Here is a 26,630-nt window from a genome sequence, read left to right as displayed (position 1 = left end):
TCAAGCTCGTGGGGGCTCTGTAATGGTGTGAGTCGTGTGCAGTTGGGGTGATACGGGACCCCTGATACGTCTAGATACGACTCTGACAAGTGACATGTACGTAAGCATCCTGTCTGATCACCTGCATCCATTCATGTCCATTGTGCATTCCGATGGACTTGGGCAATTCCAGCAGGACAATGCGACACCCCACACGTCCAGAATTGCTACAGAGTGGCTCCAGAAACACTCTTCTGAGTTTAAACACTTCCGCTGGCCACCAAACTCCCCAGACGCGAACATTATTGAGCATATCTGGGATGCCTTGCAACTCTCACGGATTTATGGACAGCCGTTCAGAATTCACGATGTCGATTCCCTCCGGCACTACTTTAGACATTAGTCGAGTCATGCCGCGTCGTGTTGCGGCAGTTCTGCGTGCTCGCGGGGGCCCTAAACGATATTAGGCAGGTGTACCAGTTTCTTTGGTTCTTCAGTGTACAACAGTCCGCAACATGCATTAGCTTTCAGACAATGAAAGGATCTGCATCAAACGGGACAAGCAATTAACACAACAACGCATGTGTACACGGACACACACGAATTCTCCCAAACCACAAGCGAAGAGGGCAAAATATTCCCCCAGAAAAGCAACTAATCGCGTATCTTAACCTGCAAAGACAAGAAAAACACTACATGGAAGACATACTAAAGTAAACATTTACTGAAACTTCGTGGCAGATTAAAACTGTGTGCCGGACCGAAACTCGAACTCGGGACCTTGCCTGCGAAAGGCACACTCCGCTGCAGAGTGAAAACTTCATTCTGCAAATCTTTCCCAGGCTGTGGCTAAGCCATGTCTCCGCAATATCCTTTCTTCCAGGAGTGCTAGATCTGCAAGGTTTGCAGAAGGGCTTCTGCGAAGTTTGAAAGGTAGGAGACGAGGTACTGGCAGAATTGAAGCTGTGAGGAGAGGTCGTGAGTCGTGCTTGGGTAGCTCAGTCGGCTGAACACTTGCCCGCGAAAGGCAAGGTCCCGACTTCGAGTATCGGTCCGGCTCACATTTTTAATCTGCCAGGAATTTTCATTACAACGCACACTCCGCTGCATAGTGAAAATCTCATTTTGTAAACACTTACTGGTTTCTCTATGATTGGGCACACCGTCCCTTCGACATTGGCCATCTCGGCGAAGAAGTCATTTCTGACTTCAACCATATTTCAGTATGTTTAAAACGCAAACGTGGCCTTCGTCTGCATGCGTTATCTGGTTTACTATGAAATCAGGACTGCAGGCTGCGGTCTGGAGTAGGTACACGTAATTCTACACTACTGGTCATTAAAATTGCTACACTACGAAGATGACGTGCTACAGACGCGAAATTTAACCGACAGGAAGAAGATGCTGTGATATGCAAATGATTAGCTTTTCAGAGCATTCACACAAGGTTGGCGCTGGTGGTGGCACCTACATCGTGCTGACATGAGGAACGTTTCCAACCGATTTCTCATACACAAACAGCAGTTGACCGACGTTGCCTGGTGAAACGTTGTTGTGATGCCTCGTGTAAGGAGGAGTAACGTGTAGCATCACGTTTCCGACTTTGATAAAGGTCGGATTGTAGCCTGTCGCGATTGCGGTTTATTGTATCGCGACATTGCTGCTCGCGTTGGTCGAGATCCAATGACTGTTAGCACAATATGGAATCAGTGGGTTCAGGAAGGCAATACGGAACGCCGTGCTGGATCCCAACGGCCTCGTATCACTAGCAGTCGAGTTGATAGGCATCTTATCCGCATGGCTGTAACGGATCGTATAGCCACGTCTCGATCCCTGAGTCAACAGATGGGGACGTTTGCAAGACAACAACCATCTGCACGAACAGTTCGACGACGTTTTCAGCAGCATGGACTATCAGCTCGGAGACCGTGCTGCGGTTACCCTTGACGCTGCATCACGGACAGGAGCGCCTGCGATGGTGTACTCAACGACGAACCTATGTGCACGAATGGCAAAACGTCATTTTTTCGGATGAATCCAGGTTCTGTTTACAGCATCTTGATGGTCGCATCCGTGTTTGGCGACATCGCGGTGAACGCACATTGGAAGCGTGTATTCGTCATCGCCATACTGGCGTATCACCCGGCGTGATGGTATGGGGTGCCATTGGTTACACATCTGGGTCACCTCTTCTTCGCATTGACGGCACTTTGAACAATGGACATTTCAGATGTGTAACGACCTGTGGCTCTATCCTTCATTCGATCCCTGCGAAACCCTACTTTTCAGTAGGATAATGCACGACCGCATGTTGCAGGTCCTGTACGGGCCTTTCTGGATACAGAAAATGTTCGACTGCTGTCCTGCCCAACACATTCTCCAGATCTCTCAGCAATTGAAAACGTCTGGTCAATGGTGGCCGAGCAACTGACTCGTGACAATACGCCAGTCACTACTCTTGATGAACTGTGGTATCGTGTTGAAGCTGCATGAGCAGCTGTACGTGTACATGCCATCCAAGCTCTGTTTGACTCAATGCCCAGGCGTATCATGGCCGTTACTATGGCCTGGGGTGATTGTTCTGGGTACTGATTTCTCAGGATCTATGCACCCAAATCGCGTGAAAATGTAATCACACGTTAGTTCTATTATAATATATTTGTCCAATGAATACCCGTTTATCATCTGCATTTCTTCTTGGTGTAGCAATTTCAATGGCCTGTAGTGTATTATTACCAACGGCTCCGTTTTCTCACTCCATCGGCGGCGCTAGCAGTCCGTCACTTCTGAGATGTCTCTTCCTCAAACTGCTGTGGCTTTCTGCTACACCACTTCACCTTTGAAGTATGGCTTCTATTGCCTTTACAATGTTCCTCTACATTCGTTTCCTCACGCTCGCTACTCCAACCGTTTTCGTATTGGCACGTGTCGTACGCAACACCCTCTCTCTTCTCCTCACGCTTGGAAACTCCCAGGTCAAACACAATTAATCTGAAAGCCTCAACGTTCGTTTGTATAACAATAAGCGTTCATTTTTACTCTGTGGACTCCGATTATAATATAAATAATAACCGGCTCTGCTCACCGCTGTTATGCGGATGACCCACACCTCGGTTGTTTCTACAAATTTTCTCGACATACATATTGCGCGACTGGAAACTCGTCGCTGCAAGGGATGGTGTTTTAACAATGCTCAAGCCGTTGTGTTCCGCCGCCAAATCATATCACCTCGTTGTTTCGGACTCAAAGCTGACGCTCGTTGCGCAGTTTGGTATTACTGGCAGCACCCCAACAATAACTTCGCCACTGAAGTGGCTACCAATAAAATTTAGTTGCACTCGGATAGACCAGGTTATTTTTAAATCTGGCCACGCACGTGCTGCTCTACTAGACTGTGCTGCTCTACTAGACTGTGAATCATTGCACACAATATTCACACTCTCAGATACTTTTAAAAGCGGCTCCGCCTTTCACGGTCGCTCAGTTTCTCTTTCCTAATTTTCAAAATCTCATTGTTTGCGCTCTGTCGTTTCCGAACTTGGCCGTTCCCCCAGATTTTGCACTCCTTGTGCAGGATCTTTATTCGTGCTTTCTAGCGTTTCCGTACCGGATAGTGCCACCCTATCAGACTGTGAATTCTTGCCCACAATATTCCTACTACAGGGTAGCGCACAAAATGTGTTACCAATTTTTTCTTTCACAATTTACGACGCACACTAGATATCCCTCTGGGATCTCTACAGCAGTACCAGCAGAGCTTGGAAAAACAAATGAGCTACGAAATGACGTGTAATTCACGATACTGCCGCTAGGAGACTAGTAAGCAGCAATGGCTGACAATGGAAGACGGACGACACAGCAACGAGCGGCAATTGTGTTACTTTTTCACGAAACGAAAAGCCTTGTTGTGACTCAGAGGCGTTTTCGACAACAGTTTAACACACGATGGGTCCCTTGCAAGAAGACCATCCACAGGTTGTACGATAAATTTGTACAGGAAGGAACAGTATTGGAAGCGAAGCGACCTCGGCCTAAGCTTGTTTGTTCGCCGGAGAATATTGAAGCGGTACGAGTTGCTGTACCGAGAAGTCCCGGGAAATCGTATAGAAAGGCAGCAGTGCAACTGGGACGCTCCGTTCAACGCATTCTTGAAAGTGACCTCCATATGTACCCATACATGATGACCTGTGCACAGAAGCTCACTGAAGAACACAAGCAGCAGAGACTACTGTTTGCTCAGTGGGAGGAGGATAGGGAAGAAACTCTCAACAACGTTTGGTTTTCAGATGAGGCGCATTTGCAATTAGACGGTGTGGTTAACAAACAAAATGTACGCTTTTGGGCCACTGAAAACCCACAAGTGCTTCATGAACGACAACATTATGCCCTGAGGATTACAGCGTGGGCAGCAATTTCCAGTCACGGACTTATCGGACACTTTTTCTTTGAAGAAACTGAACAGCGAGTGTTATTTGAGCATGCTTCGCAATAGCTTCATTCCACAGCTTCTTGCTACTGCCTTGCGCTTCAACACGCAGTGGTTCATGCAAGATGGAGCAAGGCCACATACTGCAAACACTGTGTTGGAGTTATTACACGAGCATTTCGACATGCGGGTCATTTCACTCAGGTTTCCAGGTCGCTTTAATGACGGACAAAATTGGTCCCCCCATAGTCCAGACCTCAATCCATGTGACTTTTTTCTTTCGGGGTACCTAAAGGAAACAAATTTCCCAAAACGTCCACGTGATTTAATGGAGCTCAGAAGACTTAGTCTTCAAGCTTGCAGTGAAATTACGGAAGATATGTGCTGTAGGGTAATCACTAACTTCATTGTTCGTTTGAAGGAAGTTAGGAAACGAAATGGTGGACATATTGAGCATGTGCTCAGTTAGAACAAATCTCCATGGACGGCTCTTCATTGTAGTATATGTTCCTTTCAGATTGTATTGACAATAAAGTTTATATTCAAAAACAAAATGGTAACACATTTCGTGCGCCACCCTGTATCTGCTACTTTTACAAGCACCTCCGCCACTTGCGGTCGCTTAGTTCCTCTTTTCAAATTTTCCATATTGTGTTTCATTTAAACAAATTCTTCCATTCCAACGAATTGCACTAGCTCGGTCGCTACCGAAACTGGCCGTTCCTCGAGACTTTGTACACCTTGTACAAGTTCTTCACACGTGCCTTCAGTCGTTTGCGTCTCTTTGGTCTCGGCTTGGAGTAGCCTACCTTGGGCATCCCCGAGAGAGGTGAATACTTCTCCGTTCTAACTCTGCAATCTTCTCCCACAACTGCTTTCTTTCTTTCTTCGCTTTTTCCCTCTCTGCATCAGCTCTTGCTCTATCTACTTTAGCATTTGCTCTATCTGCTTCAGCCCGACGCCTACTGCTTCTGCTTTTGCGTCACTTTCTTCCGTTCTCTTTAGCCATTATTTAACTCACAGTGGAATGTCTCCCACAGTTCCAGAAATCGAACTATTCGGCATAATGTCCGTTTCGCTTTCGTCAGCTTGATCACTTTCACTCTGGTCATAAATCTGTTTGCTTCCCTGGGTTTCAGACACGGTAATTGTTGCTACTGCCCCCTCCTCAGGAAATTAAACATAGTTTGTACCGTATGTACTGGACTTTTGTCTCGCGCAATTTTCCTAGTCTCAATCGAACTAGTACGATTTCCCCTCTCCATACTGTAGAAGGATGTGAATCCAATTTATTGCTCGACGAACAGACAAGTCGATCAGTACCTTAGGGCCTTCCGAGGCCTGTAAGGACGGAGAGAGAGAGAAGGAGAATTTAAAAAATGCAAAAATAGATTGCCACGCGCTACAATTCCCGTGGCATATATGGCAGTTTCTAACTCCGACTGACGCGGAACATTTTTGAATTTAACTTCCAGGCGACTCCCGTTGGTGATTACAATAATACTGCTACCGCACGGGACTTAGAAAACGAAACGCCAGAATAGGTCTGGATCTGCTTGGCAAAGAACCCACAATATTCCCCAAGCCGATAAAAACTGACACCCACAGCCACGACCGAAATGGTCACCAGCGATTACTCAACACAACACTGAAGAAGTTCACAACCAGATAATAAGCATAGTCCTACTTACGATCAGCAAGGCGAGAGATGACGCAATGACGCAACATAAATTTTGTTCGTATAAGCTACCAATGTCTAACGTAGCAGGTACTTTCACAGTCAAAAATACGACTTAAAAACACCAATTAAAGTCGCTTCCTATGCGACTGTTCAGATTTTATCTTTGCCAACATAAGATGAACGATAAAAAAGCTTATTCTGCCACTGAGGTAGAACTGTAGTCAGCTGTAGGTCCGTCCTCTGTCAATGCGTTCAGCCTCGAAACACCTCGAAGCCTACGACTCCTGTTTAGCACATTTTAGCGGCTTTGTGACCGCAGACCCGTCACTTACCCTAACACATACAATATTGCTACCATAGCACTACACACTGATTCCTACAGTACCCACTCTCTAGTGTCGATTCTTCAAATAATTTTACGAGCGTGCTATCTCTTCACAAACATGTGGACTACTTTTGTTTCTCCCAACTTTCAACGCCTGAGACGAGTCCAACCGCCTATTGCTAAAGGGTGTCTGCCCCCACACACTGTGTCTTACTTTTAATTTTTTCTGGTGGTCAAGGAAAAGCCGCTACAGTTGCTTTTTTAGTACTTTATGAAGCTCACACAACCTGTTTCGGCCTTTATATTAGGCCAATATCAAGTGTACCTGAATATGCCCAATGTTAAGACATACGCTCTAAGAAGAAGAAGAAGAAAAAGAAGAAAAAGACGCACCATGAAGGAATTATCCGAATGGGACAGAAATCTGTAGTTGTGATGTACATGTACAGACAAACAAACGATCATAGTTTCAGAAAAATTGGAGGATTTATTCAAGAAATGGAAATGAGCGTTTGTCGTCATTGGCCGGGAGGCCCCTTGCGGGGCAGGTCCGGCCGCCTTGGCGCAGGTCTTATTATATTCGACGCCACATTCGCCTTGGTGCAGGTATTACTACATTCGACGCCACTTTGGGTGACCTGCGCGCCGGATGGGGATGAAATTATGATGAAGACAACACAACACCCAGTCCCTGAGCGGAAATCTCCGACCCAGCCGGGAATCGAACCCGGGCCCGTAGGACGGCAATCCGTCACGCTGACCACTCAGCTATCGGGGCGGACTATTCAAGAGAAAGATCTTCACAAACTGAGCAAGTCTATAGCGCGTTGGCCTACCTCTGGCTCTTATGCAAGCAGTTATACGGCTTGGCATTAATTGATAGACTTTTGGATGTTCTCTTGAGGGACATCGTGCCAAATTCTGTCCAACTGCCACATTAGATCGTCAAAATCCAGAGATGGTTGGTAGGGCTTGCCCCTAATGCCCCAAACATTCTTAACTGGGGAGAGATCCGGCGACCTTGCTGGCCAAGGTAGGGCTTGGCAAGTGCAAAGACTAGCAGTAGAAACTCTCGTCGTGTATGGGCGGGCACTATCTTGCTCAAAATATAAGCCGAGGATAGTTTGCCATGACTGACAAGAAAACAGGACGTACACTACTGGCCATTAAAATTGCTACACCACGAAGATGACGTGCTACAGACGCGAAATTTAACCGACAAGAAGAAGATGCTGTGATATGCAAATGATTAGCTTTTCAGAACATTCACACAAAATTGGCGCCGTTGGCGACACCTACAGCGTGCTGACATGAGGAACGTTTCCAACCGATTTCTCATACACAAACAGCAGTTGACCGGCGTTGCCTGGTGAAACGTTGTTGTGATGCCTCGTGTAAGGAGGAGAAATGCGTACCATCACGTTTCCGACTTTGATAAAGGTCGGATTGTAGCTTATCGCGATTGCGGTTTATCGTTTCGTGACATTGCTGCTCGCGTTGGTAGAGATCCAATGACTGGTAGCACAATATGGAATAGGTGGGTTCAGGAGGGTAATACGGAACGCCGTGCTGGATCCCAACGGCCTCGTATCACTAGCAGTCGAGATGACAGGCATCTTATCCGCACGGCTGTAACGGATCGAGCAGCCACGTCTCGATCCCTGAGTCAACAGATGGGGACGTTTGCAAGACAACAACCATCTGCACGAACAGTTCGACGACGTTTGCAGCAGCATGGGCTATTAGCTCGGAGACCATGGCTGCGGTTACCCTTGACGCTGCATCACAGACAAGAGCGCCTGCGATGGTGTACTCAACGACGAACCTGGGTGCACGAATGGCAAAGCGTCATTTTTTCGGATGAATCAAGGTTCTGTTTCGGCCACCTCTTGTTCGCATTGACGACACTTTGAACAATGGAGTTACATTTCAGATGCTCTACCCCTCATTCGATCCCTGTGAAACCCTACATTTCAGCAGGATAATGCACGACCGCATGTTGCAGGTCCTGTACGGGCCTTTCTGGATACAGAAAATGTTCAACTGCTGCACTGCCCAGCACATTCTCCAGATCTCTCACCAATTGAAAATGTCTGTTCAATGGTGGCCGAGCAACTGGCTCGTCACAACACGCCAGTCACTACTCTTGATGAACTGTGGTATCGTGACGAAGCTGCATGGGCAGCTGTACCTGTACACGCCATCCAAGCTCTGTTTGACTCAATGCCCAGGCGTATCAATGCCGTTATTACGGCTAGAGGTGGTTGTTCTGGGTACTGATTTCTCAGGCTCTATGCACCCAAATTGCACGACAATGTAATCACATGTCAGTTCTAGTATAATATATTTGTCCAATGAATACCCGCTTATCATCTGCATTTCTTCTTGGTGTAGCAGTTTTAATGGTCAGTAGTGTAGAATATCGCCGACTTACCGCTGTGCTGTAGGGCTGCCGCAGATGACAACAAAAGGGATCCTGCTATGAAAATAAATGGCATCCCAGATCATCGCTCGTGGTTTTCTGGTCATATGGCAAGCGACAGTCGTACTGGTATCCCACCACTGTCCGGGGCGTCTCCAGACAAGTCTTCGATCAGCAACCTCATTGACTGGAGTAGAATTCTCTTCAACGATGACACCCGCTTCGAACGGAGCCCCGATGTACACGCCGAAATCGGTTGTGTGAAATTCATAAAATTTTAAAAAAGCAACTGGAATGGCAATTTATAAATTGAACAACAGCTGCGGAATCAACATCATCCAGACAGTTTCTGTTAGTATCACTTCCGCCGCAACCACAGAACCATGTTAAGCTTTGCTTCTGCCCCACCACAGGAGACGCATTTTTACCAGGTGCTCGGCGGCTCTCAGCGCTACAATGGTCGGGTGTGTGTGTCACACACTCCAGAGAATTCTGATGTATTCAGTCAATTAAAATTCAAATGTCTACCGGTCCACAGGTGGGATTAGCATGCGATTTGCACCAATCAATATTAAAGTAAACAGAACGCATATTTAGAGTTAGGAAGTGGGTGTGTCAATGAGACGAGGTGCTACTGATCGTTTGCTCTGCGACAGGATATACAATACCGACAGTTAGTGTCATTTTGCAGTATTCCCTACCAGGTCTGTTAGACGTTAAAAAAGGGGACTATAATTCACTGCTTGCAGCTGACAATGACGTAAAACGTGGTATCTTCATAATGGAAATATTTGATACACATGTTACCAGTCTACATCAGCTCAATCGACCACTAAGAACACATCCACCATTAACTACGAAAATCAATTCTCAACTGCTTAGAAGAAGTTTAGTCCAAATTAAAGTTACTGAAAGAAAAAGAAAATATTTACTAATGTGTGTACCAGCAGTGAACTAACAGTTAGTATGGCAGAGTTATATAATCAAGAAAGGTAGTACTGTGATGGTGTTAACAGTTCATCAACTTCACGATGTCATTTCAGTGCTGTGTTAGGCGAGTCGACTCCAGCAGGTATGCTACCTGCTAACTTCCTAACTGCTCGGCACCAGTTAATTCCTTCTGAAAAAAGAGTTCGGAAAAGAGTGGACACAGTGCTTTCAGCATTTGCAGTAGGGAATAAAGACGTAAATTAAGACTCGCTTGTATTTCTATGCGCGAAGTCAACTACAATCAAGTCCGCAGCTCGTGATCGTGCGGTAGCGTTCTCGCTTCCCACCCCCGGGTTCCCGGGTTCGATTCCCGGCGGGGTCAGGGATTTTCTCTGCCTCGTGATGACTGGGTGTTGTGTGCTGTCCTTAGGTTAGTTAGGTTTAAGTAGTTCTAAGTTCTAGGGGACTGATGACCTCAGATGTTAAGTCCCATAGTGCTCAGAGCCAACTGCATTCAAGAAAATACGCTAACAGTAAAGTAGCTCACTGTGTATTGACAGTGTCTAAATATCGGTAATAGGCGCTTCGGTGGGACGAACTATTGCCACATAACATGGATATTTTGTATCTAAGAAATTCGTATTGAACAAGACAGTGCTTGCCATTTGTTAACTCCCACTGAATGCCAAGCCGTCTGAAGTCACATTACCATTAATTCATTAGGTTAGTGCGTAAGTTCGTAGCGTTTTTGTTCCGCATGTTGGTATTCTGGTTGCTATGGGTTTATTTATCGATTGTCATTTTTATTTGTAGTTCACTGTTCCTATTTGAGTTTACATATCGTCATTTGGAGATAGTGACTGGAGCTGTGGACGCTAGAAAATGGAGTGTCATGTGGAGAAATCGGAACATTTCCGACATATCCTTCTGCTTGAGTTCAATAGAGGAGTGGCAGCAGCAGAGACAACCAGAACCATTTGCCCCATGTATGGGGATACTGCCATTAGACAGAGAACAGCAAGAAAACGATTTTCTCGTTTTAACGAGGATCGTTTTGACATTAGTGACTCTCCACGTTCAGAAAGACCTTTGGGGTTTGGTGAAGGACGTTTAAACGCATTAATCCACAATGATCCATGTCAGCGTACACGAGAACTGGCAAGGGTGATGAACTGTGATCATTCTACCATCGTGCGACATTTTCATTCAATGGGAAAGATTCAGAAATCGAATTTGTGGGTACTGCAAGCTCTAAGCCAAAATCACAAAAACCAGCGGGTGGATATACAGGGTGTTACAAAAAGGTACGGCAAAACTTTCAGGAAACATTCCTCACACACAAATAAAGAAAAGATGTTATGTGGACATGTGTCCGGAAACGCTTAATTTCCATGTTAGAGCTCATTTAATTTCGTCAGTATGTACTGTACTTCCTCGATTCACCGCCAGTTGGCCCAATTGAAGGAAGGTAATGTTGACTTCGGTGCTTGTGTTGACATGCGACCCATTGCTCTACAGTACTAGCACCAAGCACATCAGTACGTAGCATCAACAGGTTAGTGTTTATCACGAACGTGGTTTTGCAGTCAGTGCAACGTTTACAAATGCGGAGTTGGCAGATGCCCATTTGATGTATGGATTAGCACGGGGCAATAGCCGTGGCGCGGTACGTTTGTATCGACACAGATTTCCAGAACGAAGGTGTCCCGACAGGAAGACGTTCGAAGTAATTGAACGGCGTCTTAGAGAGCACGGAACATTCCAGCCTACGACTCGCGACTGGTGAAGACCTAGAACGACGAGGACACCTGCAATGGACGAGGCAATTCTTCGTGCAGTTGACGATAACCCTAATGTCAGCGTCAGAGAAGTTGCTGCTGTACAAGGGAACGTTGACCACGTCACTGTATGGAGAGTGCTACGGGAGAACCAGTTGTTTCCGTACCATGTACAGCGTGTGCAGGCACTATCAGCAGCTGATTGGCCTCCACGGGTACACTTCTGCGAATAGTTCATCCAACAATGTGTCAATTCTCATTTCAGTGCAAATGTTCTCTTTACGGATGAGGCTTCATTCCAACGTGATCAAATTGTAAATTTTCACAATCAACATGTGTGGGCTGACAAGAATCCGCACGCAATTGTGCAATCACGTCATCAACACAGATTTTCTGTGAACGTTTGGGCAGGCATTGTTCGTTATGTCTTGATTGGGCCCCACGTTCTTCCACCTACGCTCAATGGAGCACGTTATCATGATTTCATACGGGATACTCTACCTGTGCTGCTAGAACATGTGCCTTTACAAGTACGACACAACATGTGGTTCATGCACGATGGAGCTCCTGCACATTTCAGTCGAAGTGTTCGTACGCTTCTCAACAACAGATTCGGTGACCGATGGATTGGTAGAGGCGGACCAATTCCATGGCCTCCACGCTCTCCTGACCTCAACCCTCTTGACTTTCTTTTATGGGGGCATTTGAAAGCTCTTGTCTACGCAACCCCGGTACCAAATGTAGAGACTCTTCGTGCTCGTATTATGGACGTCTGTGATACAATATACCATTCTCCAGGGCTGCATCAGAGCATCAGGGATTCCATGCGACGGAGGGTGGATGCGTGTATCCTCGCTAACGGAGGACATTTTGAACATTTCCTGTAACATAGTGTTTGAAGTCACGCTGGTACGTTCTGTTGCTGTGTGTTTCCATTCCATGATTAATGTGATTTGAAGAGAAGTAATAAAATGAGCTCTAACATGGAAAGTAAGCGTTTCCAGACACATGTCCACGTAACATATTTTCTTTCTTTGTGTGTGAGGAATGTTTCCTGAAAGTTTGGCCTACCTTTTTGTAACTCCCTGTATGTGCATCTCTGCTTGCTAGTCATCAGTTGGCTCGTGAATAACTCCGACACCTGTATCGTTACTGGCGACGAAAAATGGTGTCTTTATGCTAACATAAGGACAAGAAAGGAATGGTTGAGCCTAAACAAAGGAGCAAATCCACGTACAAGGGTCTGCTCGCATCCACGAACGATAAGGTTATGCATCTGGTGTAGTATGAATTGCTTCCCCGAGGTATAACCATCACTGCTGACATTTATTGTCAACAACTGAAACGTCTTGCAGACGCAATCCATAAAGAATGACCAGGAAGACCGTGAAGTGATGCTACTCCACGATAACCTCCCGCCCGCATTCTTCTAGACTGACAAAAACACTCTACTGGAGTTAAGTTGGGATGTCATTCCACACCCACCTGAGCCACCTGATCATGCGCTCTCTCATCTTCACATTTTCCGCTCGCTATCGAACAACCTTCATGGAACTTTCTTTCCGGATGAAAATGAGCTCCGAAAATGGCTCGACGAGTTCTTCGCCTCAAAACCACGTGATTTCTACATTCGCCGAATCGAAAAGTTACCCCAGCGTTCGCAGACTTGTAAATAGTGAAGGAGAATATACCGGGTGATCAAAAAGTCAGTATAAATATGAAAACTTAATAAACCACGGAATAATGTAGATAGAGAGGTAAAAATTGACACACATGCTTGGAGTAACATGGGGTTTTATTAGAACCAAAAAAAAGTTCACAAAATGTCCGACAGATGCGCGTCGTTTGGTGATGATCGTGTGCTCAGCCTCCACTTTCGTCATGCTTGGCCTCCCAGGTCCCCAGACCTCAAGAACTCAGTCCGTGCGATTATTGGCTTTGGCGTTACTTGAAGTCGCAAGTGTATCGTGATCGACCGACATCTCTAGGGATGCTGAAAGACAACATCCGACGCCAATGCCTCACCATAACTCCGGACATGCTTTACAGTGCTGTTCACAACATTATTCCCCGACTACAGCTATTGTTGAGGAATGATGGTGGACATATTGAGCATTTCCTGTAAAGAACATCATCTTTGCTTTGTTTTACTTTGTTATGCTAATTATTGCTATTCTCATCAGATGAAGCGCCATCTGGCGAACATTTTGTCTACTTTTGTATTTTTTTTTTGGTTCTAATAAAACCCCATGTCATTCCGAGCGTGTGTGTCAATTTGTACCTCTCTATCTATATTATTCCGTGATTTATTCCGTTTTCAAATTTATACTGACTTTTTGATCACCCGGTACTACCGATGACTAATGTCTTTGTTATGTGTACCTGTTGCTTTCATTAAACTTAAGGAAACACGCTACGAGCTTATGAACCAACCTAATAATTCGCCCTGTATTCTATTACAAAAAAATGGCGTGACGGAAATTTAACTACAGGACTTCACATCAGCCGATCAGGTAATGAGCTTCAATAAATGCTTCCTAATACAGGATAAATGAGGTTAATCACCACAGGAGGTATATAACATTTGCGCATTGGGGATAAGTTTAACGAACTTGGTTGATTCCAAATTGACATTTATTTAAAAACTGGAGTAGACTCTTCAACTTCAGATAACAGTTAACATTAAAAAATCCTAACACTATATTTCTGTAAGGGGAAGCCGTTTGTCACACAGGGGGGCCAAAAAAGTATATCCACTATTTAAAAGTCCATAAGTTGCAAACTAATTGACGGAGTTGTCTCATTTTTGGTGAAAGTGTAGCTTAAACTCCAACTTAAAGATATCACTGTAGGTGTTCGAAATGGTCACCATTAACATCCACACACAACCGATGCCGCCGAACTGCAGCACTAACTACTGACTGCAACGTGTTCAGTTGGATATTTGCACATAAATGTACGATGGATTCTCGAAGTTCATCCAATGTGCGTGGCTTTTGTCGATAACGACGTCCTTTAAAGTTCCCCACAGGTAAAAGTCCAGAGGAGTTAGGTCTGGGGAACGTGGTGGGTACTCCACAGCACCTTTACTGCCTATCCATCTTCCTGGTAGATTTTCGTCGAGATATGCCCTAACACGATTTTATAGTGGGCTGGGGCACCATATTGTTGAAAGTAAACTCTTCCGTCTCCATACAAGTCTCAGATGGCAGGTGAAATGGATGTCTGAAGCTTCTGAAGGTACACCTCACCGGTAACTGTGCCGTCAAAGAAGAATGGCCTAATCAAGCCCCGGTAAGACAACCCACACCACACATTTACTCCTGGCAAATTCACGGCTTTGTCTACATGGTCGTTCGGATTTTCGGCGGCCCAGTGGATGAAACTGTGGCGATTTACTGTACCATTGAGTTTGAACTGTGCCTCATCAGACCACACAATCGTCTCTGCAAACTCTTCATCGTTGCGCAACATGTTAGTAAACTACTCGCAGTACCCCATTCTACGATCTGGGTCGTCCTCGTTCATTGCGTGTAGCAGTCGTGGGATGTAGCACTTCCACTTTGCTGTCTTCAAAATTCGCCGAACACTTGAGCGACTCACTCCAGTTTCACAGGTATACTGTCTCACAGACTGCTGTGGTGAGCGAGTGAATTGTTGTAACACACGTCGGGAGTTAACTGGACTTGTTACTGTTACAGGTCGTCCAGATCGTTGTTTGTGTACATCTTTAACACAGCCTTCGGCTTCAAATTTGTCTCGAAAGCGACGAATAGTTAAACGTGTCGGTGGCTCTGTTGATACTCATTTCGCCATTGCCGTTGAACCTCATTAATGTTTTCGTATTTAAAATACCACTTCAAAACTGACTTCCTTTCATCGAATGTAAGCCTTGCACCAGCCATGTTTACTCGAGTAACTAGGTGCAACTAAGAACAAAACACTGACTATGTGGCGACTGTCATCTGACAAAACAAAACAACGCAATGTAACGCTTGTGTGGCGATTGCCGGAACTACAAACTATTACACTACCAAAGATGAGACAACTCCGTCAATTAGTTTGCCAGTTATCGACTTTTAAACAGTGGATACATTTTTTTGGACCCCTCTGTATTAATCATCATTACTCAAAAGAACCCAACGTGGACGCGCATGTGCTCACACACAAAGATTCACCATTTTTCAGTAAAGGTTGAGTAATCAAAACTAGCATGTGACTTCCAGCGAATACCACAATACTCCATCGGGATCATGACGCATGAGGTGAATCATGAATGGATAAAGAACAAAGCCGCCCCCATCTGAATCTAGTCAAGCGACAGAAAAATTATCACTCATGAGAACCCCATAACACAGTGTGTTTGAAAAAGAGCTCCCTAATTTTAATGTATCCTAGAATCTGTACAAATTGACATACACTATTCTAGTTTGTAGTGTTTGATTCATCAACTCTCCAAGTTTGGTGGCTTCCCTGTAGTTGGCAGGTCTGCTTGACCTTGAGACGGCAGCACTGCTGTTGTTTTCCTCTGTTCCCTCAGTTCAGTCCAGGCGTGAGTACAGTGCAGTGCAGAGCAACTCAGCAACAATGTGTACTCCGCAACAGAAAGCGAAGTGTGTTGTCTGGGTTGTGAAAACTGAGTCGGTTATAACAGTGCAATGTAATTTTAGACGTCAGCATGGTGGTGAACCACTACAGCAAATACTATCCGTTATTGGCTAAAGGCTTTCAAGGAAACTGGTAGTGTTTTAATTTCAAAATCACCAGGTAGACTGAGAACTTGTGAAGATATTGTTGAAGAAATCCGTATTTCGTGTGTTCGGTGCCCGAAGAAGTCTTTACCAGACGTAATCTACGAGGGTTGTTTTTTAAGTAAGGGCCGATCGCGCGTATAGTCCCGTAGTTCGCGCGGACGCCGCAACAAGTCACCGCGCCACTTGCCGGCATCCTTCCCGTTCACACTGATGCAAGTTGCAGCTCTGTAGCTGACGTGTACGCATCGCTGTGCTACTTTATAATGTTTACGATTATTGAATCGCCCGCCGCGTGTGAGATACGGTCAGGGATACGTTTTTTGACTGCGGGAAGCCTCTCAGGTGCAGAAATTCATCGTCAGTTAACAGATGTTTATGGCTTGAATGCAGTGAGTGAAGGTAAAGTGCGTCAATGGGTTAGAGAGTTTAAAAATGGCCGTCAAAACGTCCATGACGAAGAACGCTCAGGCCGGCCATCTGTGATCACTGATGATTTGGTGGCTGCAGTCGAAACAAAGATTCATGAGGACAGAAGATTCACAATTTCCACTCTTTCTTTGGAATTTCCACAAGTTTCAAGATCGGTTTTGTACAAAATTGTATCTGAAAACCTAAACTTTAAGAAACTGTGTTCTCGGTGGGTACCCAGACTCTTCACAGAGGACCAAAAGGGAAGAGATTTGCCACTTCATTGGACTTTTTGATTCTTTACGAGGAAGAAGGGGATGACATGTTGAGTCAAATTGTCACTGGAGATGAAACATGGGTATCCCATATCACTCCCGAAAGCAAGCGACAATCGATGGAATGGCGACACACAACCTCACCCGTCAAGGTCAAAGCCAAACAGACGCTGTCTAAGCGCAAGATTATGACAACTGTGTTCTGGGACCGGCGCGGTGTTTTGCTAGTGGACTTTATGCCACGAGGAATGACAATCAACTCAGATGCCTACTGTACAACTCTAAAGAAGCTCCGCAGAGCAATTCAAAACAAAAGGCGCGGCATGCTGACAAAAGGAGTTTTGCTCCTGCACGATAACGCTAGGCATCACACCTCTCAAAAGACTCGGGATTTGATTGATTCTTTTGGCTGGGAAGTTTTGGACCATGCACCATACAGCCCCGACCTTGCCCCTAGCGATTTTCACCTTTTCCGGTACCTGAAACACCATCTTGGTGGGCAGCACTTCATTGACGACGATGAAGTGAAAGCGGCCGTGAACTCTTGGCTGTCAGAGCAAGCGGCCGAATTCTTTGAAGAAGGAATTAAAAACTTAGTTGTACGGTATGACAAGTGCTTAAATAAACAAGGCAACTATGTAGAAAAATAGGTAAAAGTGTGTAGAATCAGAAAATAAAAGTTTTTTTAAAAACAAAAACGGCCCTTACTTAAAAAACAACCCTCGTACAATTAGGAGTGCCTAAAGGTACTGTGTATGATGTTGCGAGTAAAAGACTTACACGTTGCACACCTACAAATTGAATTGTTACATGAAATAAAACCCACTGATAAAATCAAAAGGTATGAGTTTGCTGTTGATTTTCCACACAGAATTCATGTTGATGTCAATTTTTTTTAAAAGAGATTCTCTTTTATGATCAGGCTCATTTCATGTCAGTGGAGCTGTTAATCTTAATAACTGCAGAATTGGGGGGGGGGGGGGGGGGGCAGAGCATCCACATGAAGTTATTCAATATGACTCTCCCAAAATCAATGTCTGGTGCACTATGATGGATGATTGTGTGATTGGTCCTTTCATTTTTGTAGAAAAAGTAACAGACGGGGATGTTTACTGTGAAATGTTGACAGAGTACGTCTTTCCCCAAATAGACAGTTACACCTGAAATGTTGGTGAACACGTAGCGAGAAATGGAATATCGTCTCGACGTGTGCAGGACTACACATGGATCCCACGTTGCAGTCTACTAACATTAAACAAAACTTGAAAGAATTCTCTTTCATGATATGTACTCATTGATGTAATTTTTCATTAATTTGCCCATTAAATTAAAACTAGGGAGTTCTTTTTCAAACACCATGTACTTCTGAGACAAGGCTTTAAAAATTGTAGAAAATTCCTAAAACGAAAAAACTGAACTCCCATCCAAAATCACCTTCTAAGTGTACATATAAGTGGCACGAGATACTCATCAGACACCAGCACAGCGGATACTACTGTGCACAAAATCCAGTCTGCTTAACCTTCGTGTACAGAGACAGAAAGAAACTGGGAGGGGCTGAACTGACCTCTCGACACAACGGATTTTTCAGCAGTAACAGGTGTCTACTCCAAACAGAAGGTGGGAGAAGCAATGCCTGGTTCCTTCGCTCAAAATTTTCCATAGGCTCAACATGTAAAATTTGAGCAAGCTCTTGCCTTGCGCATGCATCTGAGGAGACAAATCGCGTGGTCATACGATTAAGAATGTCTACATCTACTTCTACATCTACATTTATACTCCGCAAGCCACCCAACGGTGTGTGGCGGAGGGCACTTTGCGTGCCACTGTCATTATCTCCCTTTCCTGTTCCAGTCGCGTATGGTTCGCGGGAAGAACGACTGCCGGAAAGCTTCCGTGCATGCTCGAATCTCTCTAATTTTACATTCGTGATCTCCTCGGGAGGTATAAGTAGGGGGAGCAATATATTCGATACCTCATCCAGAAACACACCCTCTCGAAACCTGGACAGCAAGCTACACTGCGATGCAGACGGCCTCTCTTGCAGAGTCTGCCACTTGAGTTTGCTAAACATCTCCGTAACGCTATCACGCTTACCAAATAATCCTGTGACGAAACGCGCCGCTCTTCTTTGGATCTTCTCTATCTCCTCTGTCAACCCGACCTGGTACGGATCCCACATTGATGAACAATACTCAAGTATAGGTCGAACGAGTGTTTTGTAAGCCACCTCCTTTGTTTATGGACTACATTTTCTAAGGACTTTCCCAATGAATCTCAACCTGGCACCCGCATTACCAACAATTAATTTTATATGATCATTCCACTTCAAATCGTTCTGCACGCATACTCCCAGATATTTTACAGAAGTAACTGCTACCAGTGTTTGTTCCGCTATCATATAATCATACAATAAAGGATCCTTCTTTCTATGTATTCGCAATACGTTACATTTGTCTATGTTAAGGGTCAGTTGCCACTCCCTGCACCAAATGCCTATCCGCTGCAGATCTTCCTGCATTTCACTACAATTTTCTAATGCTGCAACTTCTCTGTATACTACAGCATCATCCGCGAAAAGCTGGGTCATTTATATAGATTGTGAAAAGCAATGGTCCCATAACACTCCCCTGTGGTACGCCAGAGGCTACTTTAACGTCTGTAGACGTGTCTCCATTGAGATCAACATGCTGTGTTCTGTTTGCTAAAAACTCTTCAATCCAGTCACACAGCTGGTCTGATATTCCGTAGGCTCTTATTTTGTTTATCAGGCGACAGTGCGGAACTGTATCGAACGCCTTCCGGAAGTCAAGGAAAATGGCATCTACCTGGGAGCCTGTATCTAATATTTTATGGGTCTCATGAACAAATAGAGCGAGTTGGGTCTCACACGATCGCTGTTTCCGGAATCCATGTTGATTCCTACAGAGTAGATTCTGGGTTTCCAGAAATGACATGATACGCGAGCAAAAAACATGTTCTAAAATTCTACAACAGATCGACGTCAAAAATATAGGTCTATAGTTTTGCGCATCTGCTCGACGACCCTTCTTGAAGACTGGGACTACCTGTGCTCTTTTCCAATCATTTGGAACCTTCCGTTCCTCTAGAGACTTGCGGTACACGGCTGTTAGAAGGGGGCAAGTTCTTTCGCGTTCTCTGTGTAGAATGTCCGGGCAGATAAACGCTCCCCCCCTCCCCCCCCTCCCAGTCAGGCCTTCCGAGCCACCTTCGTAAAATTAAATTAGACGACCATTCGCAGGCCCTGTTACAAAGCAGAACTAAAAACGTCCACCTGAATTCACCAATGTGTATACGTTTGCAATTACCCCCACATTCATACAAACTAGCAGTCGTCTATCTTTAGGATCATCCATGTACATTTAACAGAGGCGCATAGAGTGCTGAATATCACACGTAATAAAAATGATAACAGAACTCAATCAGTTCTGTTCCCGGAGTCATCTTCTCTCCTCGCATGCTACAAACATGAGAAAACACAAGCAGAGAAACGGCACTGTGCAGAACTTCATAAAACTACAAAATCACACGGATGGTGGATTGACTGGCGCCTTTCAACATTACCGGAACAATTAACCATCACTACACAGTTAAAACGCCCCTTCTAAAATTAGTATCTTTGACGAACTAGGGTGACTTTACAGATGGTGTCGGTAGACTTCAACTACGTTCTTGTATGAACGGCAGCCATGATTCTCCTCGAGACTTTACCGCTGTGTTGTTCTCTCCCCCCACCCCCCACCACCGCAGATGCCACGCTCCTTCCCTGGTCTCGTTCAACAACCGCCAGTGACCGAAAAGAAATATTTCTGCAGCGTTAGTTCCACCACCACCACAATCCTCTAAAAAGCGTTATGATTGTTTCTTTTATGCACTGCTCATTTTCTTTAGCTGCTTCATGCTCATACAATTTATTGTTTTTGTTGTATTACTACTATCCTATCTATTTTTGCTCAACAATTTATGGAATGTTGATAAACAATTCGAAAGTTTACGTTGTCCTTCTAATGTCCCCACCAGTGACCCATTTCTTCTTTGGGCTAAGTGAAGCTCTCCCCTGCATTTCTGCTAATTATGCATAACATCTTAGAATACGTTCATCTTAGCACAAAATTAAGTGACGTTACGCATTATCAAGTAATTTAAATACTGAAAAATTTAATCCAAATCATGACAGAAACGCTACACACCCGCAAATACACTCCTGGAAATTGAAATAAGAACACCGTGAATTCATTGTCCCAGGAAGGGGAAACTTTATTGACACATTCCTGGGGTCAGATACATCACATGATCACACTGACAGAACCACAGGCACATAGACACAGGCAACAGAGCATGCACAATGTCGGCACTAGTACAGTGTATATCCACCTTTCGCAGCAATGCAGGCTGCTATTCTCCCATGGAGACGATCGTAGAGATGCTGGATGTAGTCCTGTGGAACGGCTTGCCATGCCATTTCCACCTGGCGCCTCAGCTGGACCAGCGTTCGTGCTGGACGTGCAGACCGCGTGAGACGACGCTTCATCCAGTCCCAAACATGCTCAATGGGGGACAGATCCGGAGATCTTGCTGGCCAGGGTAGTTGACGTACACCTTCTAGAGCACGTTGGGTGGCACGGGATACATGCGGACGTGCATTGTCCTGTTGGAACAGCAAGTTCCCTTGCCGGTCTAGGAATGGTAGAACGATGGGTTCGATGACGGTTTGGATGTACCGTGCACTATTCAGTGTCCCCTCGACGATCACCAGTGGTGTATGGCCAGTGTAGGAGATCGCTCCCCACACCATGATGCCGGGTGTTGGCCCTGTGTGCCTTCGGTCGTATGCAGTCCTGATTGTGGCGCTCACCTGCACGGCGCCAAACACGCATACCACCATCATTGGCACCAAGGCAGAAGCGACTCTCATCGCTGAAGACGACACGTCTCCATTCGTCCCTCCATTCACGCCTGTCGCGACACCACTGGAGGCGGGCTGCACGATGTTGGGGCGTGAGCGGAAGACGGCCTAACGGTGTGCGGGACCGTAGCCCAGCTTCATGGAGACGGTTGCGAATGGTCCTCGCCGATACCCCAGGAGCAACAGTGTCCCTAATTTGCTGGGAAGTGGCGGTGCGGTCCCCTACGGCACTGCGTAGGATCCTACGGTCTTGGCGTGCATCCGTGCGTCGCTGCGGTCCGGTCCCAGGTCGACGGGCACGTGCACCTTCCGCCGACCACTGGCGACAACATCGATGTACTGTGGAGACCTCACGCCCCACGTGTTGAGCAATTCGGCGGTACGTCCACCCGGCCTCCCGCATGCCCACTATACGCCCTCGCTCAAAGTCCGTCAACTGCACATACGGTTCACGTCCACGCTGTCGCGGCATGCTACCAGTGTTAAAGACTGCGATGGAGCTCCGTATGCCACGGCAAACTGGCTGACACTGACGGCGGCGGTGCACAAATGCTGCGCAGCTAGCGCCATTCGACGGCCAACACCGCGGTTCCTGGTGTGTCCGCTGTGCCGTGCGTGTGATCATTGCTTGTACAGCCCTCTCGCAGTGTCCGGAGCAAGTATGGTGGGTCTGACACACCGGTGTCAATGTGTTCTTTTTTCCATTTCCAGGAGTGTAGTATGGAGCAATGTTCAGCTACTGAAATATTACGGTGCATTACATCCTGAGAACTGTCGAAGTTCGTAGTTGATTACTGATCTAGCGTTCCATTTATTTAAGCTTTTCGGGTTCTTAAACCATGTTAGATATCTGCTCCACGATACATGGCTTTTTAGAATGTAGTCCTCCTCATCAGCAAACAATTACTAGATTTTGAACTATGTCAACATAGCATTATATTATTAAGAGGCTGTGGAGGTGGTTTCTCACCCTGGCTGTGAATGACTGTGTTGGTTCGATGAAACTGTGCTTATTTTTCGAAAGCGTCCAATTTTAAGTTGATGAATTTCCTCCTTAAATTTTTCAGTGAGTAGACTGAATCTCTGAAGCGCGTTTCTGAAATGTCTTAAAAAATACCTATCTACAGTAGTTGTAACTTCACTGAACTCAAAACAATTTCTACCCACAAAGTTAGATATGTATAGGAAGATCTAGAAATCATACGTTGCCAAGTATTGTGAAAATTCCAAAAATTAGTGCTTCAGATTACACAGTTTTCCCATTGCTAAGGCTCCTTTTTGGGCTGGTGTTTTACATTAACAGTTTTGGGTGTGATTTCATGGGCACTTCTAATGGATATTACTTAGGGGCTATAAGCCAATCTTTCAGATAATAACTGAACTGTGATGGAAGGTCTGTTATGTTCCAGAATTATTTTTATCTGGTGGTCCAGCATACAATTTATGACACGGAATTTCTTGTTGAATCGTTTGAACACACACTCTCTCTCTATCTCTCTTACTGCTTCCCAAAGTCCTGTTATCAAAATTAATCCGCAGATCAAGGTGACATTTGGCTTACATTGTGCCCAACAGGTACCAACATACAAACAACAAAATTTTAGCACTTTTCTAGTTGACGTCTTATGCTCTGATTTTCGACATTTCTTGCTCCGTTGTGATGTACAGAATAGACACTGAACACAGAAAAATACCTTCACGTTTCAGTACGGTAAGTACGGTATGAATTTGGTACTACTCATTTACAGTGACATTATTTACTCTCGTCTGGCATGCAAGTGAACAAAGGAGCGGCATCATTATGACCTGTTTCACAAAAGCGTGCTCGCTCACATGGTAATACGTTTCAACTATGATTAATGTTCTGCAGTTTTCTTTAACTTCGTGTTGCTTACGTCTGTAGCAATTAGGAGATTTAAAGCAATTAGGTTCCTCTGTTAATTTTTAAGAAAATTATCGTTTCTGTTTTCGAATTACTGCTAGCAAGTCTGTTCCTTTTCGATCTGTTGTTAAAAACAAAATGTGATGTGGACAAGTGTACGTTCACAGAATGTGGCGTCACGTTTTGGCAGGCATTTGATGGATTGTTGATATTTTTATGTTTACTCATGCAACAACCTTTACGTTCATGAGTACAGCAATTCATTATATTTGTCCCTTCTCCTTTTGATCTGTCTACACCACACCACCGTGACACTACCAGCGTAGAAGAAATGTTCGACACAGTTCGCAGCATAAAGTCACATATGTACATAACGGAAAATATAAAAAAGTACAGAACACTGCTCAAGGGTAAAATGTTGTATCAGGTCACTGATGATGCCTTTTCTTACTAATCAGCACAATACATCTGGCGTAAAATGCTAATCCCTGTTAAGAGCTCCACCTTAATTGGGAGAAAAATAGTGAATTATACGGCGTAACTTTCCATTACTTAAGAGTAATAGAAATAACTGCGACTGTAATCTTTTGTTCTTTTATTCCAATACCAGCTCGTAGATATTTAAAATATTGCTGTGAAATGTGCCACTCGCTTTAAACTCAAGTACCCTGTTAATCCTAAAACACATCTTTCTTTTTCAGCAAGAAGCCATCTGGTGGTCTAAACTAGGACAGTCACTGGACCAAGAAACGTATTTGCACCATATTTACTCACTATCTATGTACAATGTAATCTGAAATAATTCACAAATGCACAAATAAATTAAAGAATCAAAACTTGCATTATTGTACTATGCCACCCTTCAACCAACCTTCTTATGTAACAGAATTTCCAGCGATATACAGTACTATCTGGAACATAGCTGTTACTAGTGCTATAAAAGAAGAACGGTATGATTCAATGACATCTGTAGTGCTATTTACTTCACACTAGATATGACTATAACAAATGTTTCTGTAATGGAAAAGTGTATCAGAATTTCGCTGTACGTTAAGTGGTCGCTAACATTCAATGCATAGAAATTAATTTGGAATATAGGTTCCACAGAAAAAATCATTTGATGTGAGATATACATGATTAAGTGTAGCTATATCCAATATTCTGAAGTTGCTGTATAGTGCCAAGATGACAAGAAACCCTCGTAGTACGGATTAGTAAATTAATCTCTGCTTTCTGGAACAGTATTTTATAAGAAAAACCCCACAGATTACATCAGAAATATGACATTTCTAAAAATAATAAGAGTATCAATTTAGGCGCTATGTATCTTTTCGTCTGAAGAGCACAGCTTCCCACCTAAAACACTAGAAGTTGAGAGGGCTTCTCAGATTACATATGACGGCGTTGCTAATTAGTGTTTCATTACGAGTTTCAGACATTTTAGCGACAGGTGCACTAATTGAATGTCTGTGTAAGGGGCCTTTATTTTCCAAAGTCAGATACAGCCGGAAACTGAAACTCGTTGGGGTATCAGAACGCTACATACACGTTTTGACTGCCTTTAAACATAATCTTCTTGGCGATTGAGAGGCAGCGCTAAAATATGAGACGGCAGTATAAAGTTACACAACGAGTAAACTATTGCATAAAAGACTCTAGATCACAGAAGTAAGTACAAAAGACAGGTTACAATATGATTGTTGCAAACCTTGTGCTGAGATGTTACAATCATCAGTATCATAGGGTGTGGGTTTCGAAACTTTGTTACATTTTTGCTTGTCACACATGTCTCTTTATCCGCATTCGAAGACGAAAGCGGTTTCGCAATGTGGGAGCCTTAGTCGCCGACGTTATCAGTTCGAATGCTGGTGGTGGAACAGTTTCCACCAGCAAGGGAAAAGTAGTCGTAGCTTGGAGTTTCATATCACCAGACCTTACGCAAGCGTCCTTTCAATCCCACAACTCTCTGCAGTTTCGTGAGGAATGAAAGCATGTGACACTTCTGAAAAAGATTAGTTCGTCAGATGCATACGTTAAGCTCCGTCACCCTGTTGGTCATATTCGAGAGTAAGGAAGAGTAAGATTTAACGTCTCGTTGACTTCTACATAAGTAAATACGAACCACAAGCTTAAATTTTACAAAGATGAGGCTGAAAATCAGCCTCGTCCCTTATGCAACAACCATTCCAGTATTCTAGCGAAATGAAACTCTAAATTTTCATAGTCGACTCAAATACGAACTTGAGCCCTCCTGAATCCAGATCTTAAGGGGGGATGTAACGGAAAATGTAAACATTTATGTAAAAATTAATTACAGCCATATTTATAAATGTACATATCTAAAATTTTGCATGTGTAAAGCAAAAGAGCTGTGTGTTAACAGAAAAATACAATAAAATATGCAGGATTAATATGTTGAAAGAAAGTTGAATTTTTAATTTTTATTGTCTTTTTTATAAAAAGTCATAACTCGAATTTTAATCATGCAATTAATCTGAAAATTTTACTGTAGTGTCCTCAGAAGGTTATAAGACCACTGAACTGCAGTTATTAATTTATAGTACACATTGTATCATTAATAGAGTTTTTGATTTTGCATATCCAAAATTAACTTTTTTTCTACATACAATCATCTAAAAATCGGAATGTAATTGCAGGATTTCGTATTTTTTAATCCCAGGGAGACAGCAACACGTTTCGAACAGTTCCTGAAAATTTCATAGCATCAGAGCAAATACTTTTTGAGAAAATGCTTCTAATAACATAAAAAATGTAAAACAGAGAAAATGAGGTTCAAAGATTATCTTCTCATACTTCTACATGTAATAAGCTTACCTAAACTT

The 26,630-nt window shown here is 44.3% G+C and overlaps 1 protein-coding gene across 1 annotated transcript in view; it reads left to right on the top strand.

The window, feature by feature from the left end:
- The window catches only part of LOC124721215, a 132,670-nt gene extending 108,055 nt beyond the window's left edge, over nt 1–24,615 (top strand). Inside the window, exon 5 of the mRNA XM_047246066.1 lies at nt 24,489–24,615. Within this exon, the coding sequence (XP_047102022.1) occupies nt 24,489–24,516 (28 nt within the window). The 3' untranslated portion in view covers nt 24,517–24,615. The remainder of the gene's footprint in view (nt 1–24,488) is intronic.
- Nucleotides 24,616–26,630: the final 2,015 nt, after the last annotated feature.

The sequence above is a fragment of the Schistocerca piceifrons genome, chromosome X, assembly GCF_021461385.2.
Source record: "Schistocerca piceifrons isolate TAMUIC-IGC-003096 chromosome X, iqSchPice1.1, whole genome shotgun sequence".
In the NCBI taxonomy this organism is placed as follows: Eukaryota; Metazoa; Arthropoda; class Insecta; order Orthoptera; family Acrididae; genus Schistocerca; species Schistocerca piceifrons.
Note: the sequence above shows the minus strand (reverse complement) of the source record. Positions and strands in the feature narration are given on the sequence as shown.